At 40.8% G+C, this 21,046-nt stretch overlaps 1 protein-coding gene across 3 annotated transcripts in view; it reads left to right on the top strand.

Annotated features, from left to right (window-relative positions):
• The window catches only part of LOC125897944 (Down syndrome cell adhesion molecule homolog), a 315,828-nt gene that overhangs the window by 147,258 nt on the left and 147,524 nt on the right, over nt 1-21,046 (top strand). For all 3 annotated transcript variants that reach the window (XM_049591460.1, XM_049591459.1, XM_049591461.1), the window contains exons 5-6: nt 19,257-19,535; nt 19,805-20,080. In XM_049591460.1, the coding sequence (XP_049447417.1) occupies nt 19,257-19,535; nt 19,805-20,080 (555 nt within the window). The remainder of the gene's footprint in view (nt 1-19,256; nt 19,536-19,804; nt 20,081-21,046) is intronic.

Raw genomic sequence — 21,046 nt, 5'->3', positions numbered from 1 at the left:
AGCCATCATTTTAGACAGAATCTTCACTCTGGCAATTGCTCACCTTACCTTTTTCTTTCAGTCTCTTGTTGACTGTAACAAGCCGATGTGCGATTCCTCAGCAAAAGCAGAATCATCTCTCACTCATCATGTCCTCCCGTTCAGGCAATCTGGCCTGTTATAAGTCAGTATTGTCAATGCGCAACTTCATTCTCCGTTTCCATCTTCAGTCTCGATCTCAGTGATGTGTACAAATTCAAGATATGGGTCCAAAACTACACGTAACATGATCTGTTTCTTCGGGACACTTTGCATACGTACACCCGGATTGCCACGCATAGCCCCCGGTTACTCCGGCCAGGCTTTCCACACACACCTTGCTTCAGTCCCTGGATATGCCTCAGCCTCTGCCTCGTCAGCATCCTCATCACTGCAGGCCTCCACATGCAGCCAGCCGGCCACACCGAACCAGTGCTTCATTCTGCCTCCAGCCTCTCTGGCTCTGGTGCACCGGGATCCCTTACAGCAAGAGAGCTGGTGGTTCAAGCCATCTGATCAACAGCTGCCCTCACTGTTTAAGCTAAGTGTGTCACATATGATCTGTCTTCTTATCCATTCAGTGCGGCAGACAAATATTTCAATGCATCATTAACGTGAAGCAATTTATTTCATTCTCCTGTCGCCACTTGTGTCAAAAGGAAAACAATTACAGTAATACCTTGATTTTCAGTAGTCATTGGGCCTCATCAAAGTAAGCATATTAAGCAGGCATATTATTCCCTCTGCTTCACAATGGTATTTGCTTATTTCAAGCAAAGCAAATTGTTCTCTTCGTCTTCATTCATAAAAATAAATAAATTCACGTGTGTATCATGGCGTTATCTTATCACATTTACTGTATCATTTCAAATTAAAAGCCCCTCAGTGACAGCCATAGAATATACTATTATCTAGCACAAACAATTGACCTATGCCTAAGTCATGCCCCCCTCCACTCACTCAGACAAACTATCAACATTCAGTGACCGGGGCGCTATGGCAGGTGTCACAGTACACGGCATTTCGCAGGAGGCAATTGATGATTTTTGGGGACATAACGATCAGATGTCATTGAGAAGTAACCAAAATGGCCAAAACTATGCATTGGAGGGATATATAAATCATTTTATTGTTGAGAAGGTCGATGAAAAACTTAAATTACAAGCCAAAATTTACAGGTCCCAGTGTACGCTTGTGAACCACATCTCGTTGCCGTCACCATCAAAGACAACAAGTTAAAGTGCCACTGAAGTTAACGTTTTTGGCTCAGAATATGAGAAAAGGATAACAGCCTTTTTATCATCTTTACCAAGAGTGTCTCTCCGTTCATGTGGTGCTACAGTATTTACATTCAGCATAATGTTTGCCAACCTTTGTTATCTCTGCGATAATTACTGATAAATTAATGAAGCTAAGCTCCAGAAGTTAACATTAGCTTAACTAGAGCACTATGGACAACAGCTAACAATGATGTACGATCACCAAAGCACAAAACTAGAACAAAATAGGCTAATGAACTCCCAGCAAACAAGGTGACATGATGAACAACGCAGCTAGGAGCTAACATTAGGCTTTAGCTAACGTTAGCTAGAGATGTTAAAGATAACTTTATATTTCTTTCCAGCAAAGTTGCCTCAAACACGATGTTGTCTTACCTTAGAACAGATGTAGACATCCTTATTAATCTTATTCACGTTGAGTTGATGTTGTGGTCTAATGTTACCACACAACTTTATCCAAAGGAGACACTTTTCTCGGTTGAGATGTGGTTTAGGAAAGGGTAAAAAATACACCTCGTCGCCCAGCCTCTCACGATACCTTGTGTTGGAGTTGCGTATACCCCATGTACACCGTTTGACCATTTTTAAACTTCAAATCTCAGAAAAAGCTCATCAAAACCAAACAAAACTGACTTTCTGTAATGCATTTCAATGAACGGCCAGGCAGAGAATGTCTGAATGTATGGGAATTGCTATACGCACTGTGATTGGCTCATCGCATTTGAGGGCGGGGCTTAGCCATAGGTCAATTAAAAATGCACTCATGTACACACTCACTACTAACTCACTTCCTCTACTTTTAGGAACCTCAGTGTGGTTAGCATGTGTTTCTGTTTATCTGCTCTTACATCAGCTGTTCATCAGGTGGCAGTTCTTTAAATCTGCTAATATTTTATATGTTACATTTGCTGAGTTATAGCGCTCAGCTAGTCTCTATAAATAAGTAATTAAATGAATATTTTAAATGGGAAAAAAGTATATTGAAAATAAGAAGGATTAAAGATAAATGTATGAATGAAGTTCAAATAAACACAAGAAATTTGTGCTCTAGAGAAAGGATCAGCACTCAGCGAATAACCTCCTAAGCCCTGTGATGAACTGTTATGGCAAGGCAGACCAATGAGCAGTGATAACAAACATGTCTTTGGGGTCATCAGGTAGGAACATCCTTTCACCAATGTTATATCTAGTTGGTCCCACGACACCTCCAGGAGGCTAGGCAGTGATCTTTGGCGGCCCAGAGACACTCCCCTAATACCAGGTCTCACTGCTCCCCGCACCAATCCAATAACCTACTTTACCTTACTTACACATGGCTTTCTCAGCCCAAACAACACTGCCACCTTCAACAAACCCAAGCTCCGTTTATGCAAGCCCCAGGTAGTGACCGTGCCGATACTACCTTTCCTAGCACATTCACCATACTCTATTTCACACGCTACGTAGCATAACTCCAATATAATCTAAAGTTAAAGGAGATACAGAAAATAAACTCACAGGCTTTCTCAGCCCAAACAGCACTGCCACCTTCAACAAACCCAGGCTCCATTTATGCAAGCTCCAAGTAGTGACCGTGCCGATACTACCTTTCCTAGCACATTCACCATACTCTGTTTCACACGCTACATAGCATAACTTCAATATAAGCTAAAGTTAAAGGAGATAGAAAAGATAAAGTCACAGCATCAGGATCAGCAAACTCACTCACCTTGCAGCATGGTCTCAAACAAAAGGGATTCAAATAGGCCACTCCCATACTTAAATAATCTTCCTCTTCCTAGATTTTCTCCTGAGAGGACTGACTGGTGGATCTCTCCACTTGATCTCAAGGAGTTATGTACCCTGCTTAGTAGTTCCCCCTGCTGGCCCCCAGCTGACATTATTTCTCCTCATCCAAATCCACTGATTAGATCTAGTTGCTTCATCTGACATTTCCTTCACTGTCTTCCTCAAACTCTGTCTCCGCACTCCAAGTTCCCCCAGGAGCAAGACAGCTGATTTTGCTATGAATCCCCTACCCTCCACTTCCATTGGACAAATCCTAGTTTTCCACCCTCGCTGCTCAGCTTCTGCTCCTAAGTCTGCATACCTAAGCTTTTTTTCTTTCATAGGCTTCTTCCACTGAGTCTTCCCAAGGAACTGTCAGCTCAATGAAATAGACTATCCATTGACTCACTGACCACAACACTATGTCAGGCCTCTGATTTGTACAAACTATTTCCTGGGGAACAACAAGCTTTCCCCCTAAATCTACTTGCATTTCACAATCACAAGCACTTTCTAGGCGGCCAAACCCTTGCCTCCTTACTAACTTATCACTTCTGTATTTCTCCTCTTCACGGACAAACTGAATTGCTAGAATCCTATTCTTAAAACCCTCTCACTTTACCTGTCATCATTCCCTTTGATGCCTGCAGCTAAACTTTTCAAGACCTGGTTATGTCGCTATGTATTCCAGCCTTGTGACAAGCTAACTTTACAGCCTGACAAAATATGCTTTAAGGTAGTGGTACCTGAATACAATGGGCATGATGGATCCCCATTTACCCACAGTTTTAGGTTCTGGGGGGTTGGTAAGATATCGTATGTAGCCCCTACCAGGAATCTAATACAATTCTCCTCCATACTCCACAGGTCCCTCCAACTAAGCTTCCTCTTCTCTACACTTTCCCAATTCAACCACTGTCCTTGCTTAGCCTGGGCCACTATTATATATTATATATAAATATTATATATTTGGGACCTGCTTTATTCCATACCATTGTCTGAGCCAAGCCCCAGGCCTCCCCGGCCAAACTGACCATTACCTACAATCTCTGCATGCCTAAGAGCTGCCTCTGCCTCCTGAACTGCCGATCTTGGGTTCCATTTCCTCCCCTTGGTTGGATTTGGAACCACACTCCTAACTACCACGTCCTTACTCCCAGATAACAACAGCTCTGTCCTGACCTCGGTACATTTAAATTCCTCTGTTAAACCAGATACTGGCAGCAGAAGTATCCCTTGTCCATACAATGCAACACTACTTAGACACCTAGGAGCACCCAACCACTTCCTGATATAGGAGCTAACCAACCTTTCAATTCTCTCCACAACGGATTTTGGAATTTCATAAATTGACAGTGGCCACATTAACCTAGGATATAGCCCAAACTCCAAACACCACAACTTCAAATAATATAACGTGGGCAATAATTGATAACACTTGTGTAGTTAAAGCAGATTGAACAGAGTTCACATTCAAGTGAGTCAAGGACAGAGGGATGCTGTGTGCTGGACGCCCTCTAAAGTTATTGAGATCGTGATATTGGCTTTCATAGATCAACCTCTAATTGAATCAGTATTACAAATTGTGTTGCCCTTCCTTGATTGCTCTGCAGTTGGTCTACAATGAACTTGTCTTTCTAATCTGTAAAGCACTTTTGGCTGCCTTTGGGTCTGAAATGTGCTATAAATAAATTTGCCTTGCCTTTTCTAGAAAGGTTTCGACAAGTAAAAAAAATAAATGAATAATAATAATAGTAATAAATGAAATAAAATAAATAAATAAAAATAATAAATAAGTAAATAAACAACAACTATAAACAATGTTTTTTTTTTAATTTTCTGTTCATTTCATGTCCTCTTATTTGGGGTGGCTGTGGCTCAGAGGTAGAGCAGGTCGTACACCAATCGAAACATTAACAGTTCGATCCCCGGCTCCTCTAGTCTGCATGTCAAAGTATCCTTGAGCAAGATACTGAACCCCAAATTGCTCCCGATGCAGTAGCAGGTGGCACCTTGTATGGTAGCCTTGGCCACCAGTGTGTGAATGGGTGAATGTGACAAGCGCCTTGAGTGGTCGGTTGACTAGAAAGGGGCTATACAAATGCAGGTCCCTTTATTTCTTACTCTACCTGTTTTGCTCCCAAAATCCCCTCGCAGCAGGGCTTGCATATCTCATGCAGCATTGGAGGGGGAATTTCTTGGTTAGTTCTCTTCGCTTGACTTCATATTACCCAAGGAAAAGTCTCGTGACCACTATCACAATGTCAACCTACCTCCATCTGCCTGCTGCTTCGTCATTTATCATATGCACAGTAATACAGAAGCAGCTATTTGCACGTCTTGGGCTCCTTCACAATGGTTCATTAACATGCACATTAAGAAATAAGCAATCACGTAAACAACAATAAAAGAAATTCTAACATTATCACAAAAAAAGATTGAAATACTACATAACTCATACATACTTCAAATTCAGTCCCCGTTAATGACCAAAACGTATGCAAATAGGAATGTAATAAATGAACGCATTATGATTAATATATTTAAGAGGGCATAAATGGTGCATAAATACAGTAATAAAAAGGTCAAGTCAGAATATTCAGTCAGCGTCAAGCAATAAACTCAAGAATTCAACAATCCATGACGTGCAGATGAAGTCATCCTTAATGGTGTGAGACCGGATGCAGGCACATCGTGGTCATGGCAGCTGGGGCTCGATCATCCTGCTTGCTCTCTTCTACGCCACTGATTGAAGAGGTCCTCGCAATGGCAGCTCCGTCCTGGCAGCGCTGGGCCATTGTCATGTAGAGTAGCTGCCGGTGGTCTTTTGTGGTCTTCTCATCTGCTACCTCTCTATCAAGTCTTGATCATAGTTGTCCTATTGCCCACCTTTATATTTGATGGAGTGGCAGTCACGCATCAGCCATCTGCCATTTCTGTTTGGTTGTCACATTGCTATTTGTTCTATATATTCTTGCCGTTCAGACCTCTTTTCCTTGCACTTGTTTATATGATTCCAATTCTGTCTGTCTCAATTGAGTTTGGCCTGCTGTCATTTGTCACATGTTCCCACAACACTCATGGTCTACGCGATCTCATGCCATGTGCACAGCCATCCTTGGTCCTCTCACTACATGCTGCATGTACTAACACCAGCCTGTCTGCTAATTGCTCACCTTTATCACTTTTATAATATGATGCATCACCTATGATTATGCCCTTTTGGTAATCTTGTAATAATTTCTGCCTTGCTGATTTTTTACCTTGCTTGCATTTATCATGCTGCTCATTCATTTACATGGTCTTCAGGATCCCACGCAAATGCACAATCACGGTGTGCTGGGCCTCATGCTGTATGCACAAACATCCATGGCCTGTGGGACTTTGTGCAAATGCTCTATCATGGTCTGTGGGACCTCATGCTGTATGCTCAAACACCCATGGTCTTCAGGACCTCATGCAAATGCTCCATCATGGTCTGTGGGACCTCATGCCGCATGCACCAGCACCCAAGGTCTCGGGGATCGCCCTCTAAATGTTGGTCTTCTGACCTAAGTTCCTGTTCGGTCTATGACCTTTTATTTTTGTTGGTCTTCTGACCTTTTGTTTTGTTCTACACATGGTCTTTAGGACCCCAGTCTGTGCATCCAAGGTCTACGGGACCTTATGCTCATACACGGTAATTTCTTTACAGTTGTCGGACAATAATTTCTGTTTGTCATGATGACTTTAATTTCTGTTTGGTTGGCGGACCTTATTTTACTTTCACCATTTTATTTGAGTTGGTCTTATGATCTTAGTTTTTATTCGGTCTTATGACCTTTTATTTATGTTTGGTCCTCATTGACCTTTTAATATGTTCTACATATAGGCCCAGGTCACTAGGACCTCGCACCAGTCACGGTAATTTCAGTTTGGTTGTCGGACCCTTATTTTCTGTTGCTGTCATGCTCAAAATTGCTAACTTTAATTTATGTTTGGTTGCCGGACCTTAATGTTTTGTTTTGTTTTGTTTTGTTTTAATATTTTATTTAAGTTGGTCTTCTGACCTTAATTTCTGTTTGGTCTTATGATCTTTCATTTCACTTGGTCCTCATTGACCTTTTATTATCTTCAACATATAGACACCCATGGAACCACACACTTTTCAGCTTTCCTTTCTGACATATCACCATCATTTCTGTTGTCACAGCTTACTTCATCTCTGGCTTTTATATCATTTGGTGGTTAGACGTCAACACGTTTCCTTGCTGCTTTCCTTTTCAACACTTTTTTTTTCACATCTCTCATCATCTAACAGTTGATGGCTCCCTAGCTGTAATTCCAGACATATTCCTACCACACATTTCTCATCAGAGTTGTACTAATTTCATTCAGGGCTTATATCTGTCATATACTTCACTATGCACATATCTTTTCCATAGTTTTGCTTTATGCATGTTTCTCTAGCTGCGCATCTCCCCGTAATTTTCTCTTTACTTATTTATTAGAAGCCTGTTGCCTGCTGGTAAGGTAAACATCATCTAATGTCAGTTGGTCAGTTGTCCCTCTCCATTCTTATTCTTCTTTTGGGGGGGTTCCCTATTCAACTATGGATTCATCACCCTTCTTAAATCATACTATCTCTATGGGGTCTAATTGCCAAAGACTTTTCACATTTTAGCATTCCTATGTGCACGTGTTAACAATTATTCTTTTTACCTTAAAAAAGTGTCTCTCCTAACTGAAATGAAGCTCAGTGTAAGTTTAATCAGGAAGACTTTCTTTGTGCTCATTCATTCATTCACAACTCTCTCCATCCCACTCCCACCACTTCCTCTAATTAGCTGACTATGGGTGTTCACTCTTTTACTTGTCCAATTGAACTTGCCAAGATCTCTCTCAGCCAGTCAGAATGCCACTGCAAAATTTTAAATCTGCTCATTCTTCTACTTATCCAGATCATCAGCACTTCTCTATCTTCCTCTCATCTCATCCTCACCACCTCTTGCACCACCAGCGTCTAGAACCTGGGGGGGTTCCATATTCAACTGTGGTTTCGTCACCCTCCTTAAATTATACCATCTCTACAGCGTCTAATCACCAATGACTTTTCACATTTCGCATTCCTATGTGCACATATTGATTAATATTCTTTTTACGATAAAAACATGTCTCTCCTGATTGAAATGAGGATCAATTGACTTGTTGGGGGGTTACTATTTGATGATGTTATTATGGTCATCACGGACTGAGTTTAAGATGACCGTAAGAACAGATAGGGTCCACATGAAGATGCAATTGACTTGCACTGTAGGACTAATATACACAGTAATATGCCCTCAGTTTTCTTTTTTAAATCTGTCTGCTGCAGTGCCTTTGGGGTGTACCTGCATCTGTGTACCTTATTCCGGAAAGCATACATAATGCAATGGAAACAGATATCAGCTCTCAGAAATTGTTTGTTATTATTTTGGGAAAAAATCTTGAATGACATGTCTGTACATTGGTCTTTCTATATCTTTAAATTGATTCTTATGATCGTGGATGACCACAAGCTTTAATACCCATCCTGTTTGCAACATAGGATGACTTTGATTTTGCAAACTAGTCATTTCTTTTATTACACATTGCCCCTCACAGCAGGGAGCAGGCTAAGGGCTGACGAATCCGGTTGTGATGCTTGAATCAGGGTTTACGTTAAAAACGTTTTTTCCAATGCAGCTCATCATGGTGGGGCTCCTAACTATGGTGGCAGACACGAAAACTAGAATGTCCCTATCCAGAGCAGGCCTCCAGGAAGTGCGCCAGGCTTTGGAGCCAACTTTCATAGCGGCTAAACAGTGGTACTGCAATTTCCGGGGTTCATCGTGTGACGCCATTGAGCCCAAAAAGACGTTTTCCCATAAACTTAGAGACACAACTTTAAATCAGTGGATACTGCAAAATGATTTGCAAAATTTAAGCCATTCAGTCTGATAACATTTGGAAAGTCTAAAAGAGCCGCAAAATTAAATAAATTAATCCCCATTCAAGTTAGCAGAGTGCTAAACCTTAAGTTAGCCGCTCGGCCACTCAGCTGTGATGGGTCTGGAAGTCTCTAGTGTGCCTGCTCTATGGGCCCAAGAATGTGGAAACAGCACTGATCATCCAGGTAATTTTATATGGCGGGAATAGAGTGATATGAGCCTCATGCACCACTAATAGGTTTGGGACTCGTTAGGATTTTAATGATTCCAATTCCTTACCGATTTCTCTTAACGATTACTACATTATATTCATTATACTTGCTATACTTAAACAAGTATATAATAAACACAAATGCAATGCTTGTATCATCTCCCTGAGAATATATAACAACAATAAGTGATTCTCTGATTTCTACAATATGACCACTATTGTGAACACTATGACTTCAAATTAACCACAGCAATGTCAGAAAAAAAAATTACTTAAATGCATTCATAAAATTTGTACCTAAAGGATGGACAGTCAACGGTGGAAAATGCATGTGCATCTTTAACAATAAATCTTGTCACAGCACAGTGACACTCTTCAGCTCTCTCTATGGTCATCCTTCCAGCTTTTGCCACAGTGAAGGAGTTACATTACAGCTTTTGCTGGTCTTGCTGCCTGTGTTTTCTAAATACAGGAAAACACAACGTGACACTTTAATGTTACTTTATATTCATGACCAACTGATTTACAGCCAGTTTCATAACTTAAGTTATCAATAACGTTACCAGTAACGTAACGTTAGACAGGCAGGGAAATCTAGTGCTTTTCGGAAGGGCGCATCGTTAACATTAACGCTGCTTGGAGCGGCTTCATCCTGCACAGCCTGCGGGTGTGACGGTGAGGGCGGTGGCGCTGGTACCGGAGGTTTTCTCAGGTTGTCGAACACGGTACATTCCCTGAGATTAATGTTGTGTTTTAGGAGGTGTTTTATCATAGCGGATGTGCTACCACCAGTGCAAGTGATGACTGCACTGCACTTCATACACTTTGCACTGTTTTGTTTGAATTTCTCAAAGTATAACCAGGCTTTGGATGACTTCTGTCACATGCTCATCTTCTCTCTCACTCGACTGACGCTGATCTGAGATCAGTGGGCGGGTCCACTCGACTCACTCATGGAGATGCACGTGATGTTACCACAGTCACTTACACGGCCAAATGAAAGACAGCTGCCAACAATCTGGAATCGTGGGGTTTATTTTTTATTTTATTTTTTTTACAATCTAGGAACCGTTTGCAGGAACTGTTACTCCAAATGTGATGGAACCGGTTCCGGAATCAGAACTTTGGACCCGGTTCCTTTTCCCAACCCTAACCACTAAGCAACTTTAATAGGAATGAACAGGGCCCCATCGCCAATGCTGTATCCAGGTCTCTTAATACATCCATGACCTAGTTCCAGTGTTTGGTTTGTCCATGATGTGGTACTGTAGAAAGATGGCAGTGCAACGTGGCTCCACTGACGAGGACCTGCTCTCTGCATGGATATAAACTGCTCATTTGAAAGTAACAGAAGCACAAAAAGGTGATTACACAGTAAAGAAAACTTACTTATATAATATAATATAATATAATATAATATAATATAATATATGTAGGAGAAATACCTAGAATATTTGCACTCATAATAAAGTTTGGGGCACCACCCTCCTAATGAGGGAAGTGACTAATCAAATTAATAACTCCCTAAACCAATTATTAATTCATCAGCCACTTATTAATAATGAATCAATCTCACTATCTGGGTTATGAATTCTCTATGCAGTGATCTTCGTTCCTGTTCAAAAGAGATATACACAGACAACAACTTGGCAATAAATGAAGATTTATTTAAAGGGCCAGTGTGTAATAATTGGCATGGTTTACTGTCAAATCTGAATCTGAATCTGAATATTCTACCCATAAATATGTAAGTGTATAATCACTATAAAATAAAATTTGTTTGCTTTTCCTAGCCTTATAATTATGCTATCTATCTATCTATCTATCTATCTATCTATATATATATATATATATATATATATAGCAAGGGCCTTACTTTAGAGAGGTCGCCATCTTGCGCCGCCATGTATGTACGGCAGCCCGAGCGGACAATCCAGCCAGCCAGAGAATGCGGTTTGCGTGTATAATTAAACAAACGAAGACAGCGGAAGGAAGGAAGAAGGAGGAGGAAACAGCAGAGAGTGTTAGTAGTTCATCGATGGATAGTAGTTTTTTTAGTTATAAAGTTTGCGAATGGACCACACTTACCAAGCAACAGGAGAGAGTGAACCCGAACCGTCATCTGCGAGGAAAAGAAGATGCAACTTCACTCCTTGTGATGCACTCTCTGCGGCACTTTTCCTCCTGATGATATATCTCCCCAATGATGGTAGCACCGAATCCCATTCTGTGCAGCAAAATGGGAGCGGAGGATTCAGCCTCTCTTCTCGCATCCAACACATGGAGTTCCTCATCTGTATGCTCCAGCTCAAACAGGTATGCCTCTGGGTCTGTGTCCGCTACAAGAAACTCTTCTACAAAACTCTCTACAATATTGTAGCGACCCAGTGGTGAGTGTGGTAAGCTGTCAGTCAGTGTGCGGGCTGGAGATTGGTGGAGCAGAGAGGGGAGGGCTGCCCCGCTGGGTACTGTAAGTGAGTATGTGTGTATGAAGTGTGTGTGTTATGCTAGAAGAGTCAGAGTTTGGGACGGAGTCTTTTAAGTGCTACCCCCTGGAGTGATACCAGAGTTTTTGGAGTGCTCAAATAAACAGGCCTTTTTCCCGAACGCTACTCTGGTCTCCTGCTCGTGAGTGACCCATTACAATATCGTAACATGGTTTAGATTTCTAAATAAATATTCACCTTGTTGCTAGATAGACCTACTCCTGAAAAACTCGTGTCTGCGCAAGGCTTTTGGTCCTACGAGGCCACCATAATTTACCCGACAGGAGGGGTGAGCGAGTGAGCCCTGCAATCTAGAATTTGACCACTTATGTCACTGTTTTCAACCCATTTTACACACTGGCCCTTAAAGCTAAATGTGTAACAACTGAATAAATAAATAGCAAAAGATAATGAAATGAAATGACAAAAAACCAACAGTATATATATAGGGATTGAAACAAGAGGTAACTCTCGTGCATAGACCGCGGAACCGGGGGGGCCAGGGGGGCCATGGCCCGGGTAACTTTTGTACTCTGACATAGAGGGCTGCATTGGGACCCGGCAGGACCCAACGCAAATAGTAATAGTCATTTTGATCCACACTCCACCAGTTGGTGGCGGTAATGGGCCAATTCGCTGTTTGCCAACTGCCATTAAACAGTAGAAGAAGAAGAAAAATAAGACGAAGAAGATGTAGCCTGGCGACGGGATGTCAACACAGGAACTTGGTGCACATGCATGAGCGTTTCCACTCCATATTTATTCATAAATGGACGAATATGCCCTGAACCAGCTTTCATACCAATTTGCCGCTTGCTCCCCCTGTCTGTCTGTCTGTCTGTCTGTCTGTCAGCTCCATCTGTCATGAGACAAACATGAAAGAAGACGTGCAGTTTATTGTGTTTCACCGGCGACGAGCTCTCATTACAAGCGACTATTACGCATGTCTGCGCACTCTTTATAACTCACTGTGTGAACCTATGTTGCATAATAAAGATTTGCCCCCTCGTAATTTTTAACCGCTCCCTCAGTAACTTCATCCTGGCGCTGGGCTTGCCTTAACCTCAATCACTGCGTGATTATATAAAGGTAGAAAAATAGCCTAAATAAATACAGAGGAGGAGAATAGAATATGAAACAGCCTTTATTTCATTAAAAACTAAATGAAAACAACGAAATAGGAGCACTATTCTTGACCAGTGCGTCAAAAGACATGCAGACCAGGGGAACGAAACAAACAACCCCATGAATCTCTTTATTAATAGCCTATAATATGACGTGTTTTCTCCTGTGGGATGGGAATTGATGCCTATCAAGTGCATTGTTTATCAATACGTCATGCATGAGCGTCGCGAGCTAACGGCGGGCACCTGCACTGGCTGCATCTGGGAAAATGAAGAGACAGAAATCGATATCTGATTTTCTTCAAGTAAACAGAAAAAACAAAATGATCAAATTACTCCAGCTTCCACTGTGGCCTCATCTGTGCGTTTATGTATAAATAGGCTTGGCCTGTTGTGTGTGAATGTTCGAGTGGGATCAGAGGGGTTAATCTGAGCAAGCATGCGTTCGTGTTCATGCGTGTACTGTAGATGTGACTGTGCGTCAGAATAAAAAAAGTGCTCCGCAATGTCAGTAATATTGTCTGTTTCAATGCATATGCCCCCCCACCCCCTCCGCGTGACTTGAAATTATGGCCCCCCCTTGTTCAGATGCGTTCCGCGGTCCATGCTCTCGTGTGAGTTATTTAGTTTGGTGATAGTGAGAGAGTATGTGGTTATAGATAAATTGGGAACGCAGGGATGCGCAAAACCATTCACCGAAGGAAATCTAATTTCCGACCAGAATAATTAAGCCTCCTATTAGACATCAACTCTTCTACCACACAGCGGCGGCCTCAAGTAAGGGAAATTCTTTGCCTACTTTCTTAGCAGCGTTGATTCAGGTGGACCCCCGAACTGTCGCTTTACAGCTTCCAGACTTCCCAGCAGAATGAAACCGGCTGGAACACAGTGGTGGAGGAGCGGTTGAGCCTGACGGCGATGTCCTTTCAGGTGGCCCTCAAAAGTTGGTCCTCTTAAGCTGCAGAAAGTCTCTGGGTTCGGCAACAGAACCACTGTGACAAGTGGTTGGCAGCTGCTGGCTCCGATGAATCTGGTGTGAAGAGGAACAGGCGCTTGTCTACTTTGTTATGATTACTCGCTTATAATAAAGTTGAAAACAATCTTGTTGGCCTTTTGATCTTATTATCAAAGTTAATATTAACGCACATAAAAATGTTGAAATTGGCTGGCTTCGTCACTTCAAGTATAATGTTATTGAAGGTACTGGAGATAAAAAAAGAAATGGATGAGCAAAATTTAAAAGTTCAAAATAACTTTGATCGTGAGCAAGCAAGAATTACGCAGGCACCGTAACTGGCTAAAACATAAGATATAGCAAAAGCAAGTAGACAAAAAAGGAAAGAGGCGGGAAAAAAAGATGGTAGAGTAAGGAAGAGGAGGTAGGAGAGAGTGAGAGATGAAAAGAGCAAGAGAAAGACGCACTGTGCTCACTTGTTTTTATCTGGCCAAAGTAGGCAGGTTTGTTAAGGCGGTCTCTTAGTTGTTAATAGCTTATTATTTTATTTTGGGGGAAATTCAATGCTTTTTATTATAGGAGATCATATACTGGGTCTATCGCATGTTAAGTGCGATAGACCCATACTCTTCCCATTATGGTCAAAATTGGTTCTTAACATCCAATCAAAATTAATACAATTATTATATCACATATATCAGTGGAGTACACATATAAACTGCTTCAAATACACACACTCTAGACTAACCTATAGTTACAATATTTAATGAAAAAAACAAAATGAGGAAACACATATTCATAAAAACAGGTTGAAAACCCAACTATATTTTAATTATAAATATAATACGGAATTCCTCAGGGGAACTCTCCTTAACTCCGTCACAAGATGGCAGTATGGCTCCATGTAAAATGAGGAATTAAAAAAAAAAAAAAAAAAGAATTTACCACTCATTAATCTTTTGTTTTACAGGATTAAAGGAAAAATATCAGTCAGCTACCAAAAATGGATTTTGCACATGTACAAGGTTAGGACATAAAGAAGGAAACAAAAAGGAAACAAATGTAGAATTTCACTTCTAAGAGACAGAGACTTGGTCTGTTCAGGAAACATATCTAATTTGTGACATTAACGTCTGTTCAGTCTCCTCTTCACTCCATTGTGAATGAGATGGTGTGACTTCCCAGGGTGGTGTGAGGGGACATCATGGGATGTACTTAGAAAGCATTGTCTTAAGAACCTTGCCAGGTTGTTAATCACCGTGAAGCCTCAGACTGAATCCTTTTGAGACGTTAATGACATCCGGAGCCTTGAAGGATCTCAAGTGAACTTTTTACCCCCTTTTGCCACCCAGATAGGGTAAGCTCAGTGGCAGGGTAATAAACATTTGACCCTCCTTGTGGCCTTTCATTGTCTATTTACTTGTAATCCAGAATCTGGAGAGTTTAGAAAGCCTGTATGTTCCTACATATAATATAAGTAGGGGATAACGTATAATGAGCTGGTGAATACTGGGAAAATAACTCCCAACAGCACGTTGGGGTTCTATTCCCCTGAAGGGGGCCTACGGCCTCGTGCCTATCACCATATCACAGCCGTGACGATATACGAGTATAACATCACGAGCTCGAGTGTGATATTGCTTTTATACAACAGTTCAACAGTTAAATAAGCAAGGCTGATTAAGAAATGTTGACAAATGAGGACAAAACAGATAATTTATGCATTTTATTTGTCTTCTGCCAACAAAAATAGTTCCCTCTGGACTCCGCTGTCACCGTTGCTATATAACGCAGACATTGTGCGCCAGGCACTTACTCTTTATACACATTTATCTGCACATTAACATTAATTGTGCAGGTGGTGAAATAAGTCTCTGGTGACTGCATGGTGGACTGTTGCTTCACAGGCACAGCTGACTCTGCCTTCTGATCTGACAGTATGTTGCTCCATCGTTTTCTGCTCTCCATGGATGGCTTCCAGTAGCTTTTTAACAAGCTCTCAGATCTGCAAGACAAAAGGTATATTTTAGGACCCGACTCCTAATTAGAAGACTAACTTTACACATAGGCTACATTAAAACAACATCATACCTGTGCCCATTCACTGTCATGATCTCCCTAACTTCAAGACCCCCATCTGACAGCTTCTGTATGGCAGTCGCCCTGAGGCTGTGATTGGTGTAGATAGCTGTTGTCCCCGCCTCTTTACACATCTTCGGCAGCATTTGTGCGAATGAGTTTATTCCCGGCGGAGCTTTAGTGTACCAGATATTGTCTGTGTGAGTTGCTGTCATCCTGGGCTTCAGATAAAGGGCATTTGCATCTGGTGGAAGTTTGTTTAAATACTTTTCCAGGGATGCAACGCAACTGCTGACCTAACTGACACTAACCGTCAGTTTTGATTTTATTGTTGATTGCAATCAGCTGTGAGGCGGAGTGATACATACACAGTGAAATAACCGTGATGTTGTACTCCAATATCGTCACGGTTTTACTGTCTCTCGACCAATCAGATTGCAGGGCCGGAACGAACTGTTGTATAATATAATATAATATAATATTTCTGCCAGCATATCCCCCTAAATCCTACACACTAGACCTTAAATTTAAGTATAGAAGGGACATCAGTTTAGTGCACTTAAAGAAAAAAAAAAAAAAAAAGTTAAGAGAATGTAAAGCCGGGTCCAGAATTGCATGAACGTACACTATACTACATTGCAGCATGTTAAAACTAATGTTGTTTTTGCTCTTCACAGCTAATGCAAGTGCTGTTTGGTCAATTAAAAGACAGGGCTTAGATATTACATTTATAAATTGATTTCACCACCACTACAATTCAAAGAAAAAACTGTCACAGGGACATTTTATTTCAGCTCATGACTTTTTTAGTGAGCTGTGCATTGGCCCCTTTCTCAGGGCCTTATTTAGGCTACTATAACAAGGGTTGTCTTTAACAACATCATAAGTAACATTGGCCCATTTTAGCTAATTGTGTACATTTCTTCTTTAATGTAAACAGTCTGTGGTTGCCCATTGACCATTATTACTACTGTAAGAGTTAAGGCTCTCAAACACTGGCATATTGTCACTAAATACAATGATATAGGCTCTGACCTTTCATTCCCGAACTGCAGCTTGTGCTCATTTATACAGAGCAGGCACACAGACTGACTAAAGCACATTGTATTGGGGCTCAAGCACTGTGACCACACAGCCATAAACACTCCATGGCATTATTTTGGCATGGTCCGAATCTGCTGTGTGAGGCTGCCTGAATGCTGGGGGAGAAGGTCTAGTGTTCAAGTCAGTTTTTGTCTCATACCAGTGATCATCATAGTGTGTATTCAGGTGGTGCCATATTAAATGAAATGAAAGTAGCCATCCTGAGAGTTCCGCTTCATAATATAATGAGAGCTCAACAGGTTGCACTTGCAGGTAGCTGGCACTCTGGCTGAGGAGCTTAACTTTTGTTGTATTCATCGGCAAAATGTTGGCATTTGTGATGCTAAACAAATCTTCCCAGAGCACTAACACAAGTGAAAATTTAAATAACAAGTATCACACTAGCTAATGTTAGACTCCATGAAAATAAAGTTAACACAAATGTTCCATCCAAATTGTGATGTTCAGCTTTTGCTAAATCAAAGCAACACAACCATATCAGGCTAATTAACATTCCCAAACTTTAGACATCCTATCAATGACAGATCATTGTGTTGGTTGGACAGATAAAGATACAGATACAGTTAATGGTGTCCCGGTACACCTCTGCTTCCAAGTAAAGACATTGTGTAAGTGAAAATAAGGATTTTGATCAAAATGACAGTCTTTTCAGCAGGACTTTTAGCTCTCCATAAATTCTGGGGATACTATACCTGATCATAAGCCACATTGAAACTCCATCCAATTCTCACTCTGGTGTTGTCAAATACTGCCGCTATGTCAGTGATTTCGGCGTCAGACACCAACACTAAAGGCTACCTTTCACAATGGTATGATACGCTGCTGGGGAGCAGTGGTTTGCAATGCAGCTGGATGTAACCTTTCATGGTGTTATGAGATGCCACTGGTTGGCCAGATGGCAGATGTGGCAGCAGTATGCTACATAAAGGGGTGGCATCAGCTCATATTGTGGCCGCAAGGCACCTGTTGTGGTGGTATAATACACCACAGTTTGAACACTGCAACACTGTAAACCCTAATTTGCTCACTAGACAAAATTTTCTTGCAAACAGCTTACACTCAAAACTTTTAGTTTATAAAGTTTAATACAATACAGTAACATTAAAGTTTTGAGTATAGCAGACACAAAATAAATGTGTCACATGACCCTTGTCTGACAGGAATTTTATGTCAGATTAATATTACTTTTTGTTGTTTGAGCATTTAATTCTATGTCATATGAACATAAAAACATTGAGTACAAGCTATACAAAAATATATTGTATATTGTAAGTTCAGGTTCTCAATTTGTAGAATAAGGCACAGAGATGAATTCTGAATCAGGAAGTACTCTTTTTTTCACCTTAATGCAGCTTTATGTTTAACATTCTAATATCCACACAAGTGGGAGGTCATTAACTGTGGATATGACATAACTCATGGTGCAAAATGTCTTTTAACACAACATTAACTGTAATCTATTAGAACCATTGGGAAATACATAATCATTAATCAGTGTGTAATGGGTAACATGAGTAATTTAGAACACATTTAAACACCGTTTTCTTCGGCTTATGGCTTTAAACACATTGTCTCATGGCATGATGGGAAACTCCACCCATTTAGCCATGCCACAATATGTGAGGTGCACAATGATAGTACTGTTTATTGTTTATTGCTAATTAGGCAAAATCGGCTTCATAAATTTCAGTCAAATTAACTCAAAACTCAAAAATTGTTGACTTAACATGAATTTTTTTGTCAAGCTCACAAGGAATGAGTTTTTGTGTCAAGTGAACATGAAGTTTTTATGTCATTTTGACAATCCGGGTCATTTTCACAGACTACAATAAAATTTCATGTCATGAATTGTTACTGCAGTAAGGATGCAATACAAGGTGGTAGAAAGCCCCTTTGGAGCAGGCGGGTGGGGTGGTGGATGGGTCCAACAAACCCTGGACTTTTTATCGGGAGCTTGGTGTGTGCTTCCCATATGAATGTAGTGCCAAACCATGATGCATTTTTCTAAACCTAACCATGTGATTTTGTTGACATCCCGGCATTGGTGTCCTGCAATTTCAACAGCAGATGCAGGAGGATACTTGGTGTGTAATATGTACACATGAAAGTCCACTGACAAAACACATGTTGGAAACTAACAATTCGGCTAGAGTGTGTGCCCTTTACCCAATCAGCCACCTAGATAACCATGAAGCATTAGACACACAGTACAGTATTATAGGGTTAATTAAAAGCACACAGTCATCTCAGTTTTAACACCCTGTATCACATTTCCTCCATGCAGATCCCACCAACTCAGCACCCCACATCTTGGACAGCTTTGAGCGTCGTGAGGTGATGGCATCTCATCGAGTGGAGTTGCCCTGCAAGGCCTCCGGTCACCCCGCACCCAAATACCGCTGGCTAAAGGACAACCGGCCGCTGGAGCCAGACACTCGCTTCAGACAGAGTGTGACAGGCCTGCTGATAGAGAGAGCCCAGCCCAGCGACACAGGGACATATGTGTGTGAGGTGTGGAATGGCTACGGCAATGCTGAGGTGGTTGGCAGGCTGCAGGTAAAAGGTCAGTGCCCATGGGCTGGTGGTAAGTCACTGGGATGGAGTTTTATCAGTGGTATAATGCCTCAAAACAGAGGTGAGCTATGAATCTAAAGATGCTGCAAATGTTCAAATGTTTTTGGTGCTACATGTAGCATTTTTAATTTTTCTCATGTAAAATAATAATGATGCCTTGGTAAAACTACAAGAAACAATTAAAACTAAATACTCAAATCTTCTGTTTAACAGAAGCTACTTTTAAAACAGCTGAATTTTTACCTCCCTAACCTACAGAGCCCCTGAAGGTCGTGGTTAGCCCACGGAAGGTGAAGGGCAGCGTGGGAAGCCAGGTTTCACTGTCTTGCAGTGTAACTGGCTCAGAGGAGTACCAGTTGTCATGGTACCGCAACGGAGAGCTCATCTACCCCAGTAACAGCGTTCGCATGACAGGCCAAAACAGGGAGAACCTGGTCATGGCTGGCATGGCCAAGAGCGACGGAGGAGCCTATCAGTGTTTTGCCAGACATGGGAAGATGTCTGCCCAGGACTTTGTTCAAGTCATACTAGAAGGTCAGAATTCACATTAATCTTACTGGAGATGTGTGGGAGGAAGCACATTACATGAAAGATCTCTTTGTGTTACATGTATAGGTATTTGTGTATACACACATTAATCCAAACTGTGTACTGTGTATGTGTGTTCATGTTCAAATCCAGAATGTGTTGTGTGATGTAGTACAGTTTAACTTTATTAGATTTTGTGAAAGAGACTTGCATACTGTTATACAAGCTGGAATGTTGCAGTGTTGGTCTTTCATGATGACACCAGTGTAAGTAGAGTATTAATAATCAATGATGTGGAGCCAAAGAAATTAGCTGAAATAATCTGCTCTCCATTTAAATTCTACTATTTATGAATGAGGATTAGGGCCATGGTAAAGAATTAAGAAAAAAACAACTGAGATTTCAAGAATAAAGTTGTAAACCTACAAAAATAAGGTTGTAAATCTACCAGAATAAAGTCATAATATTAGGAGTTCAAAGTTGTAAAGTTGTAAATCTATATAATAATGTCATACTATTTCAAGAATAAAGTCGTAAATCCATGAGAATAAAGGCATAATATTACAAGAAAACAGTCATAAATCTACGAGAATAAAGTAAATAAATAAATAAATCTACCAGGATCAAGTTTTAATATGAAGAAAGTGAAGTTGTAAATCTACAAGAATAAGTTATAATATTACAGGGATAAAGTTGTAAATCTACAAGAATAAAGTCATAAATCTATGAGAATAAAGTTGTAAATCTACAAGAATAAAGCTGAAATATTACAAGAATACAGTACAGTCATAAATCTATGAGAATAAAGTCATAATATTACAAGAATACAGTCGTAGGTCTACAAGAATCAAGTCATAATTTCACAAGAATAAAGTCATAATATTGCAAGAATACAGTCATTTATTTATTTTAACAATAATTAGTGTGTAGTAATTAAACGAACATTGCCATGTGTATCTCTCTCCACTGTCC

This window comes from Epinephelus fuscoguttatus, linkage group LG12 (assembly GCF_011397635.1).
Source record: "Epinephelus fuscoguttatus linkage group LG12, E.fuscoguttatus.final_Chr_v1".
Taxonomy (NCBI): domain Eukaryota; kingdom Metazoa; phylum Chordata; class Actinopteri; order Perciformes; family Serranidae; genus Epinephelus; species Epinephelus fuscoguttatus.
Note: the sequence above shows the minus strand (reverse complement) of the source record. Positions and strands in the feature narration are given on the sequence as shown.